The following is a 15792-nucleotide window of genomic DNA, read 5'->3' on the forward strand; positions in this document are numbered from 1 at the left end:
GCACTGTGCGTAAATAATAGTTCATTCGCACGAATGGTGTCATCGTGATTATGGGGATCATGAGCGTCCGATCGGGATGAAGAGCAGCAGCACAGAGATGGGACGTGCATTTGCAGCAGCATCCTTGTGTACAGGCCTGGCCACATGCTGACGCTTCAACAACAACGTTACAGGACTCGAGATAGCCCCATCACTTCTTTTAGAGCACACGGGGATGTTCTGAGGATCAAATTACAAAAGGTTGCAAGTTAAATCTGTCGCTAAAGCCTCTCTCCGCCATGTCAAAAGACCCGACGTGCAGCCAGACGGCTCAGTATGTGGGGCCGTACAGGCTGGAGAAGACACTCGGGAAAGGACAGACAGGTAAGGAGACGGTGCCTTCATTAAAGGTGCTATATCCATTGTTTTGTTCGTTCTTACATGCACAAATAGCCTCAAAGATATGTCAAGCATGAACAACTAGAAAGGTTTAACTCATAGCTTCAGCGCAACTGTATTAAGTGCCTGAGAAAACCTGTTTGCAAAACTGACTTCCGGACCAGCTCAGATATGCCCCCTGTCAGTCATTTTATACCGGAGCGCCATTAAGATAATATAATTATCTATTATATGATTCGCATGTTCAATTCGCATGTTTGTAAACAAACCGACCGTTGCCAGGATGCGCGCGCAGCCTGGACCCAGAAACAATGGCGCTGCCCATAGACCGGCATTATGAGCTGTCAGATTATGCCAAACAATTGTCGTTACAAGATCGAGAATGCTACATAAATAAGTTAACCCTAACAAGTGGACATCGCCTACCGGATCCGTATTTAATTAAAGAGTGGACGGACGATGTTAGTAAGTTCCCTGGTATACAATGGCCAGATATATATACTCGTACCTTATTGACAAGACTTCAGTGTACACCCACGAAAACCTTCGTGCCTACAAGTCTTTAGACGCATATGATATTATGTTATGTGCGGGCATGTACAACTTGATTAACAATGGGCATTCATATTCATTTTGTTTTAATCAAATTATGCCAGTGGTGTGATGGCAATGTGGCTTTAGCTACAACAGCAAATACCAACACTAAACAGCAATTTGCAGGAGGTAATGGCATGAAAGGAATGATAGTGTAAAGAGTACAGCTAAGATAAATCAGAGCTGCGTAAAAAGCGAGAGGCAGAGAGCAGAAATGAAACTGAACGGGGCGGGAGCTAGGTTAGAGGAGTCAACGTAAGTTGGCATTTAGAGTGAGGGCACACAATTTTACCTTTCCAAAATTGTGATTTTCGGCATACACAAATAATGATGGCACAAAATCTGGACTGCTTGAGTCAAGCGAGACCTCTCCTACAAACAAAATTGCATGCAAAGCTAAGTTAACATGCTAACAATATTCATTACATTGTGTAACTATGACCCAGCTAATCAGACAAACGTTACCAAAGTATTTTGCTACATCAATAAACGAAGACTAGAAAGAATAAAAAAAGAAATATTTAATAAATAGCCTGATCTTACCTGTGATGAAGTGGGCGCTGCAAACCCGCGCATTTTTGATGGTGCTTTCATCCCAATCTACATGTTTGATGGCTTGTAGCCATAGACATCGGCGATTTTTTTGGAATGGGTGAGATCCTGCTGGAATTCTGAACATTTTAACCCAATCACTGCTACGATTCTGACACCCGAAAATACAACAACTAGGCATTTCTGAGTCTTTTTTGGGTCCAGGCTGCGCCCGCAATTTCCGCTTACGTATGAATGACGTTTACTGCAAAGGGGTCTATGGACATGAGTATTTTACTGGGAAGTACACCACTCGTATTTTTCATACAAACCGTGGCATAAATCTCTGTCACTTGTGAGGAAATTTATGAATTGTTTTGATAAATTTGGATACTTTTTGTTTGTCAGTGTGTCTGTATAATAAAAAGATCATCACACATTGGTTTGAAGATATTAAGTTTATCTTCTCATGTTGAAAAACTTGTATTTTTCATTTGAAATACATCACGGGTCTGAATGACATTTAAATAATATTGACTGGCATTCAGCTATGGAATGAGTCAAAGACGAGTTGCTGAATGGAATATATCTGATATACTATGAAAAAAGCCAGCCAATATTATAATTATTATACATACACATTCCTTTTGGGTGTTCAACGCATCTTTCTTTTTCAAAATTCTCTCAATATCTTCCGTATTTAACAACTCAAACCTGGCAGCCATGTTTGTTTACAAATTGTCATAGTTGCTCACTAGTGTGGACGTTTCATGTCTCTAACCTGTCTTTTTAACTGTTTTTTGATGTCCATTGGTATGTTTTTCTTTTGTAAATATGCGTGAAGAATATTTCATGAAGTTTTGGTAGCCTTTCGGGTGTTCACTATGTCTTTCTCTTTCCCAGTGAACTAAGAAATGCTTGTGCACATGCGCAGCAGAAAACTTTCTCATTGGATATTCGTATCAGCTCCGACATGTGGCGTCATGTTGTCTTGACAACCATGCAATATAGTAAACCATATTCAGCACTCATTCTCCATTGGGTAGAGTGATGTAATACATGTAGGATAAGCGATTTGCTAACAATATTGTATGCTATCAAACCAAATGAAGGAAACACATTAGAAGGGAATAGAATACATATATGTTATTTACGAGCTGGGAGGTCCGTATCGTGAAATACCGTAACCAAGGTCTTGAAAGTACTGACCGAGGCCCTCTGGGCCAAGGTCAGTATTCAAGGCTGAGGTCACGGTATTTCACCATATGGACCGACCTTAAGCTGGTAAATAATATATTTACTTTTTTCTTTACCAAATTCTAACAGAAAATGAGGGCGCCCGAAAGGGAAAACCGAGCCGAGGTGAGCCGCCATTTTGAATCCTCATTCACGGCTGCAATGCAAATTGCTTCCTCCTCGGTATACAAGTGCACTTTCATGGCAGGAAAAAAAACTACATTTTGCCACCTATGTAGTTCACTATTTATGCAAAATTGAGTCATTCAGAATTCAGCCATGTTTTTGCTCGGCGTTAGCAAGTTACAGGTTTTTAGCTTTCTCCTGAAATGTTTTCTTTTATTTTGTCTTCCTCAGGGTAGTAAAACTTGCTTTCACTGTGAACACTGTCGTTATCGCTATCCATGCTGTAAAATTAATGCTATTTTGAATCCTCATTCATGGCTGTAATGCAAATGGCTTCCTCCTCAGTATACAAGTGCACTTCCATGGCAGGAAAAAAATTACATTTTGCCGCCTATGTAGTCCCCTATTTATACAAAATTGAGTCATTCAGGATTCAGCCATGTTTTTGCTCGGTGTTAGCAACAGTTACAGGTTTTTAGTTTTCTCCTGAAATGTTTTATTTTATTTCTTCTTCCTTAGGGTAGTAAAACTTGCTTTTGCTGTGAAGACTGTTGTTATTGCTATCCATGATGTAAAATTAATGCTATTATGCTGAGAAATGCTGGCAAAAATTTATAAGACTTTTGATAAAAATCTTATAAATAAATCTTATAAAAAAGATAAATGTTGACAAAAATTGCTACTATGTTTGTTGTTGTTGTGAACGAGCAAGTCGCCAGAGGTCTGTAACCGGGGTCTGTAACTGGCTCACCAGCCAATCAGAGTGCAGGATTTGATGGAAACCGGACCGCAAAAAAAAGTTTTTATTCCATTGAAAAAGTGCCCTGTATGTAAAATAATTCCCGATATTTCACTCTGATGACGTCACTCACAGTGTTTTCCCACTGACTAGGCACGCGTTGTCAAAATGGCGAACTGGTTCAAACTTAAAATTCTTTTGATTAACTTGCATTTTTTGTGGATGTGTCCATATAATATAAAGAACATAACATGGTGGCGTGAAGATATGAAGTTTATCCTCCTGTGTTGAAAATATTTTCACTTGTTCGTACTTCTAACTCGTGAATATTTTCACCGCTCTAAGATAAACTTCATATCTTCATGCAACCATGTAATATCCATTAACCTGATTTTTGATGGCTTGACCACACAACATAGGATGTACAGTGGTGCTTGAAAGTTTGTGAACCCTTTAGAATTTTCTATATTTCTGTATAAAAATGATCTAAAACATCATCAGATTTTCACACAAGTCCTAAAAGTAGATAAAGAGAACAAAGTTAAACAAATGAGACAAAAATATTATACTTGGTCATTTATTTATTGAGGAAAATGATCCAATATTACATATCCACGAGTGGCAAAAGAATGTGAACCTCTAGGATTAGCAGTTAATTTGAAGGTGAAATTAGAGTCAGGCATTTTCAATCAGTGGGATGACAATTAGGTGTGAGTGGGCACCCTGTTTTATTTAAAGAACAGGGATCTATCAAAGTCTGATCTTCACAACACATGTTTGTGGAAGTGTATCATGGCACGAACAAAGGAGATTTCTGAGGACCTCAGGAAAAGCGTTGTTGATGCTCATCAGGCTGGAAAAGGTTATAAAACCATCTCGAAAGAGCTTGGACTCCACCAATCCACAGTCAGATAGATTGTGTCCAAATGGAGGAAATTCAAGACCATTGTTACCCTCCCCAGGAGTGGTCGACCAACAAAGATTACTCCAAGAGCAAGGCATGTAATAGTCAGCGAGGTCACAAAGGACCCCAGGGTAACTTCTAAGCAACTGAAGGCCTCTCTCACATTGGCTAATGTTCATGTTCATGAGTCCACCATCAGGAGAACACTGAGTAACAATGGTGTGCATGGCAAGTTTGCAAGGAGAAAGCCACTGCTCTCCAAAAAGAACATTGCTGCTCATCTGCAGTTTGCTAAAGATCACGTGGACAAGCCAGAAGGCTATTGGAAAAATGTTTTGTGGACGGATGAGACCAAAATAGAAATTTTGGTTTAAATGAGAAGCGTTATGTTTGGAGAAAGGAAAACACTGCATTCCAGCATAAGAACCTTGTCCCATCAGTGAAACATGGTGGTGGTAGTATCATGGTTTGGGCCTGTTCTGCTGCATCTAGGCCAGGACGGTTTGTCATCATTGATGGAACAATGAATTCTGAATTATATCAGCAAATTCTAAAGGAAAAATGTCAGGACATCTGTCCATGAACTGAATCTCAAGAGAAGGTGGGTCATGCAGCAAGACAATGACCCTAAACACACAAGTCATTCTACCAAAGAATGGTTAAAGAAGAATAAAGTTAATGTTTTGGAATGGCCAACTCAAAGTCCTGACCTTAATCCTATTGAAATGTTGTGGAAGACCCTGAAGCGAACAGTTCATGTGAAGAAACCCGCCAACATCCCAGAGTTGAAGCTGTTCTGTACAGAGGAATGGGCTAAAATTCCTCCAAGCTGGTGTGCAGGACTGATCAACAGTTACCACAAATGTTTAGTTGCAGTTATTGCTGCACAAGGGGGTCACACCAGATACTGAAAGCAAAGGTTCACATACTTTTGCCACTCACAGTTATGTAATATTGGATCATTTTCCTCAATAAATACATGACCAAGTGTAATATTTTTGTCTCATTTGTTTAAATGGGTTCTCTTTATCTACTTTTAGGACTTATGTTAAAATCTGCTGATGTTTTAGGTCATATTTATGCAGAAATATAGAAAATTATAAAGGGTTCACAAACTTTCAAGCACCACTGTACATGTACCACCACAGGGAACCCGATGAAAAACACAAGGCAATGTGTCTCATAAACAGTTGACCACCAGACAGTGAAATGTGTATCTTTACATAAGATAGATGGGTTTTTATCCAGTACTTATTTTTAATTTGCTTTTTAAAAAATAACGTGGGATTATTTACTAACACATTTTATGGAAAATATTCACGATAGTTTCATATAAAACTAGTTAAAATAGTTTTATTAGTTGACCAGCTTATTGGACAGTTGACAGTTTGTCATGTAAGAGCAATAGACAGATGTAATCGCAGGGAGAGTTTTATTGAAAACACGCTAACAAACAGATCCAAAGAGGAGACAAAGGCAGAGTCGAAAAACAGGCAGTGGTGGAGTGAGGCACAGATAGGATATCAGAGGGAATACTCACAGTCCAAAAACACAAACAGGGTCAAAACCAGAAAAGCAATTTAAAAAATACAAGGCTTGGTAACATCAGACGCAGGCTACAGAGCGTATACTTCACAAAGTCTCTGTGTTACTCAGTCCTTATATGTATGTGCTGTGATTGAGCTCTAATCAGGAACAGGTGCATGGTAATTAGTTCTAATGGCGTTGCGCATACATGCAAACGAGCATGGACGTTTTACATATTTTACAAATTCTTAATTAGATTTTATATAAAGGTTCCAATGTATTCATTACGAGTCTTTGGGTCACTGTACATATCGACATTAAATAAAATTATCTATCTATCTCTATCTATCTATCTATCTATCTATGAACATGACAGTTGTAACCAGAAATTGTTTGACATATCGAGTTTGATATTGGATGGTAACTCTACAGTCCTGATGTAAAGTGAAAGCACTAGTTCACTGCTGTCCACCAGGCACCCAGCAGAGTCACACCATAATAAACGTGTTGTTTCTGGTGCATGGCATGTGGTGTCAAAGAAAGGAATAAATATGTATTCATAACTGTGATGTGTATCTCATTATTGGTATCACTGTTAAAAGACAATGCAGCAATTTATTGATGCAAAATACATGACACTACACAATTCAATGGTTCATATGTTATAATATTACTATTCTATTCAGGTTGATTTTGTGCCCTTGCAAATATTTTGCTTATACACTCATCAGGAGCTCTGCTTTTAGGGAGTGCCAAAATATCCATATTAGACACTTAATGCCCAGGTCAGACGGCAGAAAGACGCGTGCTGCAACCTGTGATCGGTTGGGCGGCGACCGATCGCAGGTGGATGCAGGCGTTTTGCATCAAATCCTTCATTGTGGTCAGACGTATTGCAAGACACAGAGGTTTTAAGCTGTTATGACAGGACGCAACCAGTTGGAAGCAGACACAGCTAGACGCAAGTTGACACAGCGCACAGAAAACCTTTAAAAAATATAAGGCCATAAGATTGCTCGCAGGTTGTTGTAAACTATTTGCAGGTGCAGTCTGTATCTACCTGTGATGCACTGCAGCCATCTCTAAAGATTTGTCTTCCCCTGTGTCTAGCTGCCACTACCTGCTTCAACCTGCGATTGGTCACTCAAGTGTTGCATGACCACCTGCCTCTACATGTGTCAACCTGCTATTTGCACTGATTGGAAGTGAATCGCAGCTGAAATGTGAACAGATCGTGTTCCACTTGCGTCAACCTGCCTCTACTAAAGACCTTCTGCAACAACTCTGCCATTATCTGTGTCGCCGTGCGTCAACGCAAGACCAATCTTGCGTCTACCTGCGATTTTGTTATCGCAGGTAGACACAAGTAGTTGAAAACTAGTTGCAGCCTGCCATCTGACCTGGGCATAACAGGAGGGATGATAAGATTCATGCATTCAAATTGGTGCACTGGCATAAAAGTTCAGTGTGATTGCCTTGATTAAAAATGTGTGCACCAGATACAACTGGGGATGAGTTGGGATAATTTCTAACATCTTTTCATTGTACAAATTTTAAGTTGATTTAATTTGCTTAAGAACTACTATCCATCCATTATCTATACCACTTATCTGTCAGTGTTGCAAGGGAAGCTGGAGACAACCCCATCTAGCTTCGGGTGTGAGGTGGGATATACCTTGGGGATGTTGCCAATTGATAATGGGGTTAACACAGAGACGAACAACTGTTCACACTTGTGGACAATTTAGACTAGCCACTTGACCTAATCTGCATGTTTTTGGACTGTGGAAGGAAACCAGAGCACGTGGAGTGAACCCGGACAGGCTCAAGGAGAACGCTCAAACTCCACAAGGTTTAAACCCAGAACCTCTTTGCTGTGAGGTAACAGTGCTAAACACTGCACTATCATGCTGCCTTAAGAAGAACCAAATAAATAAAATCAAACCATCTGTACCATACTGAATTTCCTAGCATCATATTCTTTTGCATCGCATTGTGTTGAATCAAATCGTGTCGAATTGCACTGTATCTCAGTGGGGTGAATCATATTATATTGCATTAGTACAGGTAGTTGCTTCATTTGTATCTTTAATGTATTGGATTATTGGCAATGCATTGAGTTAATGCATGTGTATTGCGTTGGCCTCACTGATAGAGATATACATCCCTACTCTACAGGCCACTGTGGATACTGGGGGCGGCGCTTCATAAACATGAATGGGAATTAGGGAGTGGGCTCAAGGAGTCAAAAAAACATTTAAATGTTTAATCCACCTACTTAAATGCGAGAGTTAACCGTGAAAAAAATTTTTTTTTTAAAGATATTTTTTTGGGCTTTTTGCACCTTTATTGGATAGGACAGTGTAGAGACAGGAAATGAGCGGGAGAGAGAGAGACGGGAAGGGATCGGGAAATGACCTCGGGCCGGAATCGAACCCAGGTCGCCCGCATTCATGGTATGGCGCCTTAACCACCTGAGCCACAACGCCCCCAACTGTGAAAAAATTGACTGATCTTATCTAATGCACCTTCTGAGAACATTCCCATGTACATATTATACAGTATATTTCTCTTATGTTAAATTGACTTCATCTGTCAAGGCAATTGTTGTTCATCCTCTGTAGCCAAAATTGACTACACACTTACTTCAAATTGCATATGGTGTAATTCAGGCTATGGTGTCATGTATTTACAGTTGAATATTGGTTTTTAATAAAACTGTTAGTTTTCAGCTAAAACAGAGGTCCTTTGAGTATTTTCTTGGGGTCATCAACTGGCTGATTGCAGTCTGGATGTGGATCTGTGAAGCACCAAACAAAGCACTGTGAACATAGGAGTCGATAAACATAAGAAAAAACAAGCAGCGGGTCTAATGTTCAAAACATGAACCAGCGCTACTTTTGTACTTCTGTAGTTTGCACTCTGTTGTGGTTTATCCATCAATCACATGCATTTATGTAAATTATTTACCTAAATAGGTAAATATTTACATATTTAGGTAAATAGTATTAGGCCCTGTTCACACCTGATATTAACATGCGTCTTGGGTGATCAGGTCACAAGTGGACAGCTCTACGTCAGTTCACACCTGGCATTAGCATGCATTTTCACATGCGTCTTGAGCGAGCACTTGTGATCCCCACTCCATATGCAAATAAACACGTGCATCATTTCCTTTTGCAAAGATTTAATAATAATAATAATAATAAGAAGAAGAAATCAAAATTTAATGTTGTACTTTAATAGTTGTGCTTTAATATGATGCCGTTGGCAAGCAAATGAGTACATACTTCGACTTGCGCAGAGGACGTCAGTTGAATAGGTGGTCCTTCATTGTGACCCAGGACACATTGATGTCTACACTGCTAAAAGAATGTGGCTATATACAGCTCAGACCACCTCTGACGGTGGTCTGAGTGATTGGATCACAATACGTCTTCAGGACGCATTTGACCCCATTCATACCTGTACTTAGAGCTGACCACTTGTGACCTGATCCCCAAGATGCATGTTAATGCCAGGTATGAACAGGATCTTACTCTCACCTGTCAGTCACAGCCAGTGACACTAGCTGGTCATGTGTGTGGAAGAGGGTAGAGAGCACTTTCTTTCCATATGACAGAATACCATGTGATGCAGCAGTTTGGAAAAAAAATGGCTGGCTGATAACATGTTTCAGTCTGATTACCGAAATGCCAACATTAATTATTAAAGAAAAAGGTGAATGGTATCACTTTGACTGATATAGTGCTACTACGAAACAAAACCTAACTACTGTACTTCAAATTGTCTTATTCATAACTAATCACTAATGTTTGCACAATAAAAAGTTCAATATCATCCCCATCAACTTTTCAAAGCAAGGAATTTTTTGTCACTGGATCTTTAGAAATCTTACAACCCCGATTCCAAAAAAGTTGGGACAAAGTACAAATTGTAAATAAAAACGGAATGCAATTATGTGGAAGTTTCAAAATTCCATATTTTATTCAGAATAGAACATAGATGACATATCAAATGTTTAAACTGAGAAAATGTATCATTTAAAGAGAAAAATTAGGTGATTTTAAATTTCATGGCAACAACACATCTCAAAAAAGTTGGGACAAGGCCATGTTTACCACTGTGAGACATCCCCTTTTCTCTTTACAACAGTCTGTAAACGTCTGGGGACTGAAGAGACAAGTTGCTCGAGTTTAGGGATAGGAATGTTAACCCATTCTTGTCTAATGTAGGATTCTAGTTGCTCAACTGTCTTAAGTCTTTTCTGTTGTATCTTCCGTTTTATGATGCGCCAAATGTTTTCTATGGGTGAAAGATCTGGACTGCAGGCTGGCCAGTTCAGTACCCAGACCCTTCTTCTACGCAGCCATGATGCTGCAATTGATGCAGTATGTGGTTTGGCATTGTCATGTTGGAAAATGCAAGGTCTTACCTGAAAGAGACGTCGTCTGGATGATAGCATATGTTGCTCTAGAACCTGGATATACCTTTCAGCATTGATGGTGTCTTTCCAGATGTGTAAGCTGCCCATGCCACACACACTAATGCAACCCCATACCATCAGAGATGCAGGCTTCTGAACTGAGCGCTGATAACAACTTGGGTCGTCCTTCTCCTCTTTAGTCCGAATGACACGACGTCCCTGATTTCCATAAAGAACTTCAAATTTTGATTTGTCTGACCACAGAACAGTTTTCCACTTTGCCACAGTCCATTTTAAATGAGCCTTGGCCCAGAGAAGACGTCTGTGCTTCTGGATAATGTTTAGATACGGCTTCTTCTTTGAACTATAGAGTTTTAGCTGGCAACAGTGGACGGCATGGTGAATTGTGTTCACAGATAATGTTCTCTGGAAATATTCCTGAGCCCATTTTGTGATTTCCAATACAGAAGCATGCCTGTATGTGATGCAGTGGGCCCGAAAATCACAGACACCCAGTATGGTTTTCCAGCCTTGAGCCTTATGCACAGAGATTCTTCCAGATTCTCTGAATCTTTTGATGATTTTATGCACTGTAGATGATGATATGTTCAAACTCTTTGCAATTTTACACTGTCGAACTCCTTTCTGATATTGCTCCACTATTTTTCGGCACAGAATTAGGGGGATTGGTGATCCTCTTCCCATCTTTACTTCTGAGAGCTGCTGCCACTCCAAGATGCTCTTTCAGTCATGTTAATGACCTATTGCCAATTGACCTAATGAGTTGCAATTTGGTCCTCCAGCTGTTCCTTTTTTGTACCTTTAACTTTTCCAGCCTCTTATGGCCCTTTTCCACTACCCTTTTTCAGCTCACTTCAGCTCGCTTCAGCTCACTTCAGCCCGACACGGCTTGCGTTTCGACTACCTTAGAGCAGCACGACTCAGCTCGCTTCAGCCCTGCTTAGCACCCAAAACTCGCACGGTTTTGGAGTAGGGCTGAAGCGAGCCAAACCGAGCCGAGTGGGGCTAGGGGCGTGAGCAGACACTCCCCTGTGCACTGATTGGTGAGGAGGAGTGTCCTCACATGCCCACACACGCCCCGCGAGCATGCTGGGATCTGTCAACACTGTAAACCCGGAAGAAGAAGAATTACGAGAATTATGAAGCCTTATGCGCCTCGCCTCATCTATACGCTCTTGCCAGTATCTGTTGGCGTTGTCGGTGACAACAAGCCACAGCACCAAGACCAGCAACACTAACGACTCCATGTTTATTGTTTACTATCCGGGTCGTGAGACTACCACTTAAAAGATCACTGATGTCACTGTTTGCACCGCCTAACGACATCACGTGACGTCCACCCACTTTCGCTAACTCCACCCAATGTGTCCACCCACTTCCAGCCGGCACGGTTCAGCGCGGTTGTAGTCGAAATGCAACTCCAACAGCCTCACTCAGCTCAACTCAGCCCAACTCAGCACGGCACGGCTCAGCCCAACTCAGCCGCGTTGGTAGTGGAAAAGCGCCATTATTGCCCCTGTCCCAACTTTTTTGAGATGTGTTGCTATCATGAAATTTCAAATGAGCCAATATTTGGCATGAAATTTCAAAATGTCTCACTTTCGACATTTGATATGTTGTCTATGTTCTATTGTGAATACAATATTAGTTTTTGAGATTTGTAAATTATTGCATTCCATTTTTATTTACAATTTGTACTTTGTCCCAACTTTTTTGGAATCGGGGTTGTAGTTGAAGACCCTGGTCTAGGTTCCTTGGCTTGCCTGGTTAGTGAAACCCCTAAACAGTACATTAATTAAATATTAAAATACACTAAGGTGTGCTGCTTTAAGAAAATAATCAACAATTTTGGCAATGTGATTCCTTACCACCCTGAGTTGATTAATTTCCACACACAGCATATGGCAAAGTGATATTCCTCTTATACTACAGCAACGTACTACTTGCAATTGCATTTTTTATGAATTAAAGAATGATGTTTTATATCCGTTTAGAGTTATATTTGTAGAATGTGCACGAAACAACGTAGTACTTATCACATTATGCCATCTATAAAAAGTTGTTCCATAAACTATCTTTTTTCTTTTCAACAAGACGTCCTAAAAAATATTTTCATCAGAACTTCCAAAGGTTTCTAGTGGTTTATTTTATTAATTCCAGTCGATAAAATTGTTTGAGGTTGAATAACCCAGCATGGTTTGAGGCGAGTGTATGGTGGTATGCATTGTGGTTGATTATAGCTTATAAGCTATATATTTATAGCTCATTTGTTAGCCCCATAATGTTGAATATCAAGCGTTTGGAGAGAGTTTTTTTTCATAAAACTAACAATGAAAATTAATGATTAGAAATAATATGGAACATACCTTGCTTAACAGTTCCTCTCCGTTTTCTTGAAAGGGCTGGTGAAACTCGGGGTGCACTGCATCACAGGCCAGAAAGTGGCCATCAAAATAGTGAACCGAGAAAAGCTCTCGGAGTCTGTGCTCATGAAGGTACGACACATGTTGTGTGTTACTTTTTTAATGGTTCTCTGTAATGTCTGAACTAGAGATTTGTGAAACATTTTCAGGATTGCAGTTAGTGATGCCCGTCATTCTTTTTGGTAATATGAAAGTCATGTGATGCAGTATGTGTGATCATTCTTCCAGATATGCTAAGTATCTGGGTAATTGGTGGTTACTGACCGTCATGAATTGTTAGCATTGTTCATAATGTGAAAATTCATTTCAGTTTCATTCTTTTTTTAATGTTTTGGTAATAGCCCCTCTCTCTCTCTCTCTCTCTCTCTCTCTCCTTCAATTCAGGTGGAAAGAGAGATCGCAATCCTAAAACTAATTGAGCACCCGCATGTTTTGAAACTGCATGACGTCTATGAGAATAACAAGTACCTGTGAGTTTAAACAGCTATCCTAATCGAGCATGACATCACTATGTCACTGTTTATTTCTGTACTACGCTTCGTCAGCACATATGTAGTTTTTCACGGATGTACTCCGGCAGGTACCTGGTGTTGGAGCATGTGTCTGGCGGTGAGCTTTTTGACTATTTAGTGAAAAAAGGGAGACTGACACCTAAAGAAGCCAGAAAGTTCTTCAGGCAGATCATCTCAGCTCTGGATTTCTGCCACAATCACTCTATCTGGTAAAGCCTGGGTTTGGCTCACAGAAATAGAGAAAGAAATCAAATGAAAAGAAGTCAGGAGTTTTGTGTGTGTGTTTTTTTTAATTGCATTGTAATCCCTGAATTAAAAGATTTAGTGTGATCTAGTGATAGTTGAGTTGTGTTTAGTGGATTTTGCATGTAGATCTATGGTAATAGATGGATATTAAATGTGTCTTCTGATGTGCACAGTAATAGTGTGGTGTTTGTGTGGATTTGTGCGGTGTGTTCATGCAGTCACCGAGATCTGAAGCCAGAGAATCTCCTACTGGATGAAAAGAATAATATCAGAATCGCTGACTTTGGCATGGCCTCCCTACAGGTGGGGGACAGTCTGCTAGAGACAAGCTGTGGGTGAGTATGTGTGTGTGTGTGTGTGGTGGGTGGGGGGCATTCACCCACAGAGAGAAAAAGTCTTTCTTGAAGTCATTTTTTTCTTTATCCTCAGAGAAACTGATAACATTTCAATATTGTTTGAATTCAGACACTAACTTCTCATTATAAAGATTTTTCATTCTAAAGACTTGGATGAGATGGAAAAGTCACATGTAGTCTCATCTATGAGATATTGTTGGGTTGGATCTAGTTTTTATCTTGTTTCTGGTGGACAGACATTTTTTTTTTATCTAAATGTAGTCTTCGATATATGTCTTTAAAAGAAAGAGCAACTTTCCAAGTTCAAAAGAATATTAAAAAAAATTATGCATACATTTTACAGAGAAATGTCTGTATGCAATTAAAGGTGCAATATGTAAGATTTAGTGGGATCTATTAGCAGAAATGGAGTATAGTATTCATAATTATGTTTTCATTAATGTATAATCACTTGTAACTGCAAATCATTGTGTTTTTATAAGCTGAGAATGAGCCCTTCATATCTACATAGGGAGTGGGTCCACTTCCACAGAGCCGCCACGTTTCTACAGAAACTCAGAAAGGACAAACCAAACACTGGCTCCAGAGAGCACATTTGTCATTTCATAGTTTTTTTTTTTTTACAAGTGAAAGCTTGAATCCAGCATAGGAAGAAGATGAAATTCTCTTCTCGTTTCATCTCATCTCATCTAGCCGCTTTATCCTGTTCTACAGGGTCGCAGGCAAGCTGGAGCCTATCCCAGCTGACTACGGGCGAAAGGCGGGGTACACCCTGGACAAGTCGCCAGGTCATCACAGGGCTGACACATAGACAACCATTCACACTCACATTCACACCCTACGGTCAATTTAGTTAACCTAACCTGCATGTCTTTGGACTGTGGGGGAAACCGGAGCACCTGGAGGGAACCCACACGGACACGGGGAGAACATGCAAACTCCGCACAGAAAGGCTCTCGCCGGCCACGGGGCTCGAACCCGGACCTTCTTGCTGTGAGGCGACAGCGCTAACCACTACACCACTGAGCTGCCCCGAAGATGAAATTGTTTTATTTTATTTATATATCTCAAATTTTTAGAAAACCTATATAAAATAATTGAAATGTTGATTAGCCTAATGGTCGCTAAGATAAACAAAAAAAAAAAAAAACATGGTCGTGCATGTGCTAAATGCCACTGGGATGAAACTGCTGTTGTGAAACTGAGACTCTGCAGACAGATATTATAGCACCTGAAGTCCATCGTAGGTGCTTTCCATGCTTGGTGAGGGAGAGGTATTCAGTTGTTTGCACTCTGCAACCTCACCACTAGATGCCACTAAATCCTACGTAGTGCACCTTTAAAGAATATCCAGAAAAAGTGTATATGCATTGCTATAAGTCTATATATCCATTCCTGCTGGTCCAGGGAATCAAACCAGCAACTTTTGGTCCCAAAGCTATTTCTCTAACCTTTAGGCCATGGCAAAGATGGGTTTCAAACCCACACGTGCCAAGTACAATGGATTAGCAGTCCATCACCTTAACCACTCGGCCACCTCATCCTCATGAACATGAAGTAATAAAACACGTTACAGATAAAAATATGATTATTTGGTTAAACAAAGAAAAAGACAGGTCTGAAGAAGAACTGTGGCATGTGGCAAAAGACTTATAGCAATCTACCTGCTAATATAACAGTGTGATAGTTTGTTTACTGGGCGGCACGGTGGTGTAGTGGTTAGCGCTGTCGCCTCACAGCAAGAAGGTCCTGGGTTCGAACCCCGGGTCCGGC

General features: G+C 40.2%; 1 protein-coding gene across 1 annotated transcript in view; it reads left to right on the forward strand.

Annotated features, from left to right (window-relative positions):
* The first annotated feature begins 275 nt into the window (after nucleotides 1-275).
* Nucleotides 276-15792, forward strand: part of brsk1a (BR serine/threonine kinase 1a) — a 93700-nt gene continuing 78183 nt past the window's right edge. The window contains exons 1-5 of the mRNA XM_060938771.1: nucleotides 276-363; nucleotides 12883-12977; nucleotides 13290-13375; nucleotides 13486-13626; nucleotides 13882-13998. Coding sequence (XP_060794754.1) covers nucleotides 279-363; nucleotides 12883-12977; nucleotides 13290-13375; nucleotides 13486-13626; nucleotides 13882-13998 — 524 coding nt within the window. The 5' untranslated portion in view covers nucleotides 276-278. The remainder of the gene's footprint in view (nucleotides 364-12882; nucleotides 12978-13289; nucleotides 13376-13485; nucleotides 13627-13881; nucleotides 13999-15792) is intronic.

The sequence above is a fragment of the Neoarius graeffei genome, chromosome 14 (assembly GCF_027579695.1).
Source record: "Neoarius graeffei isolate fNeoGra1 chromosome 14, fNeoGra1.pri, whole genome shotgun sequence".
Taxonomy (NCBI): Eukaryota; Metazoa; Chordata; class Actinopteri; order Siluriformes; family Ariidae; genus Neoarius; species Neoarius graeffei.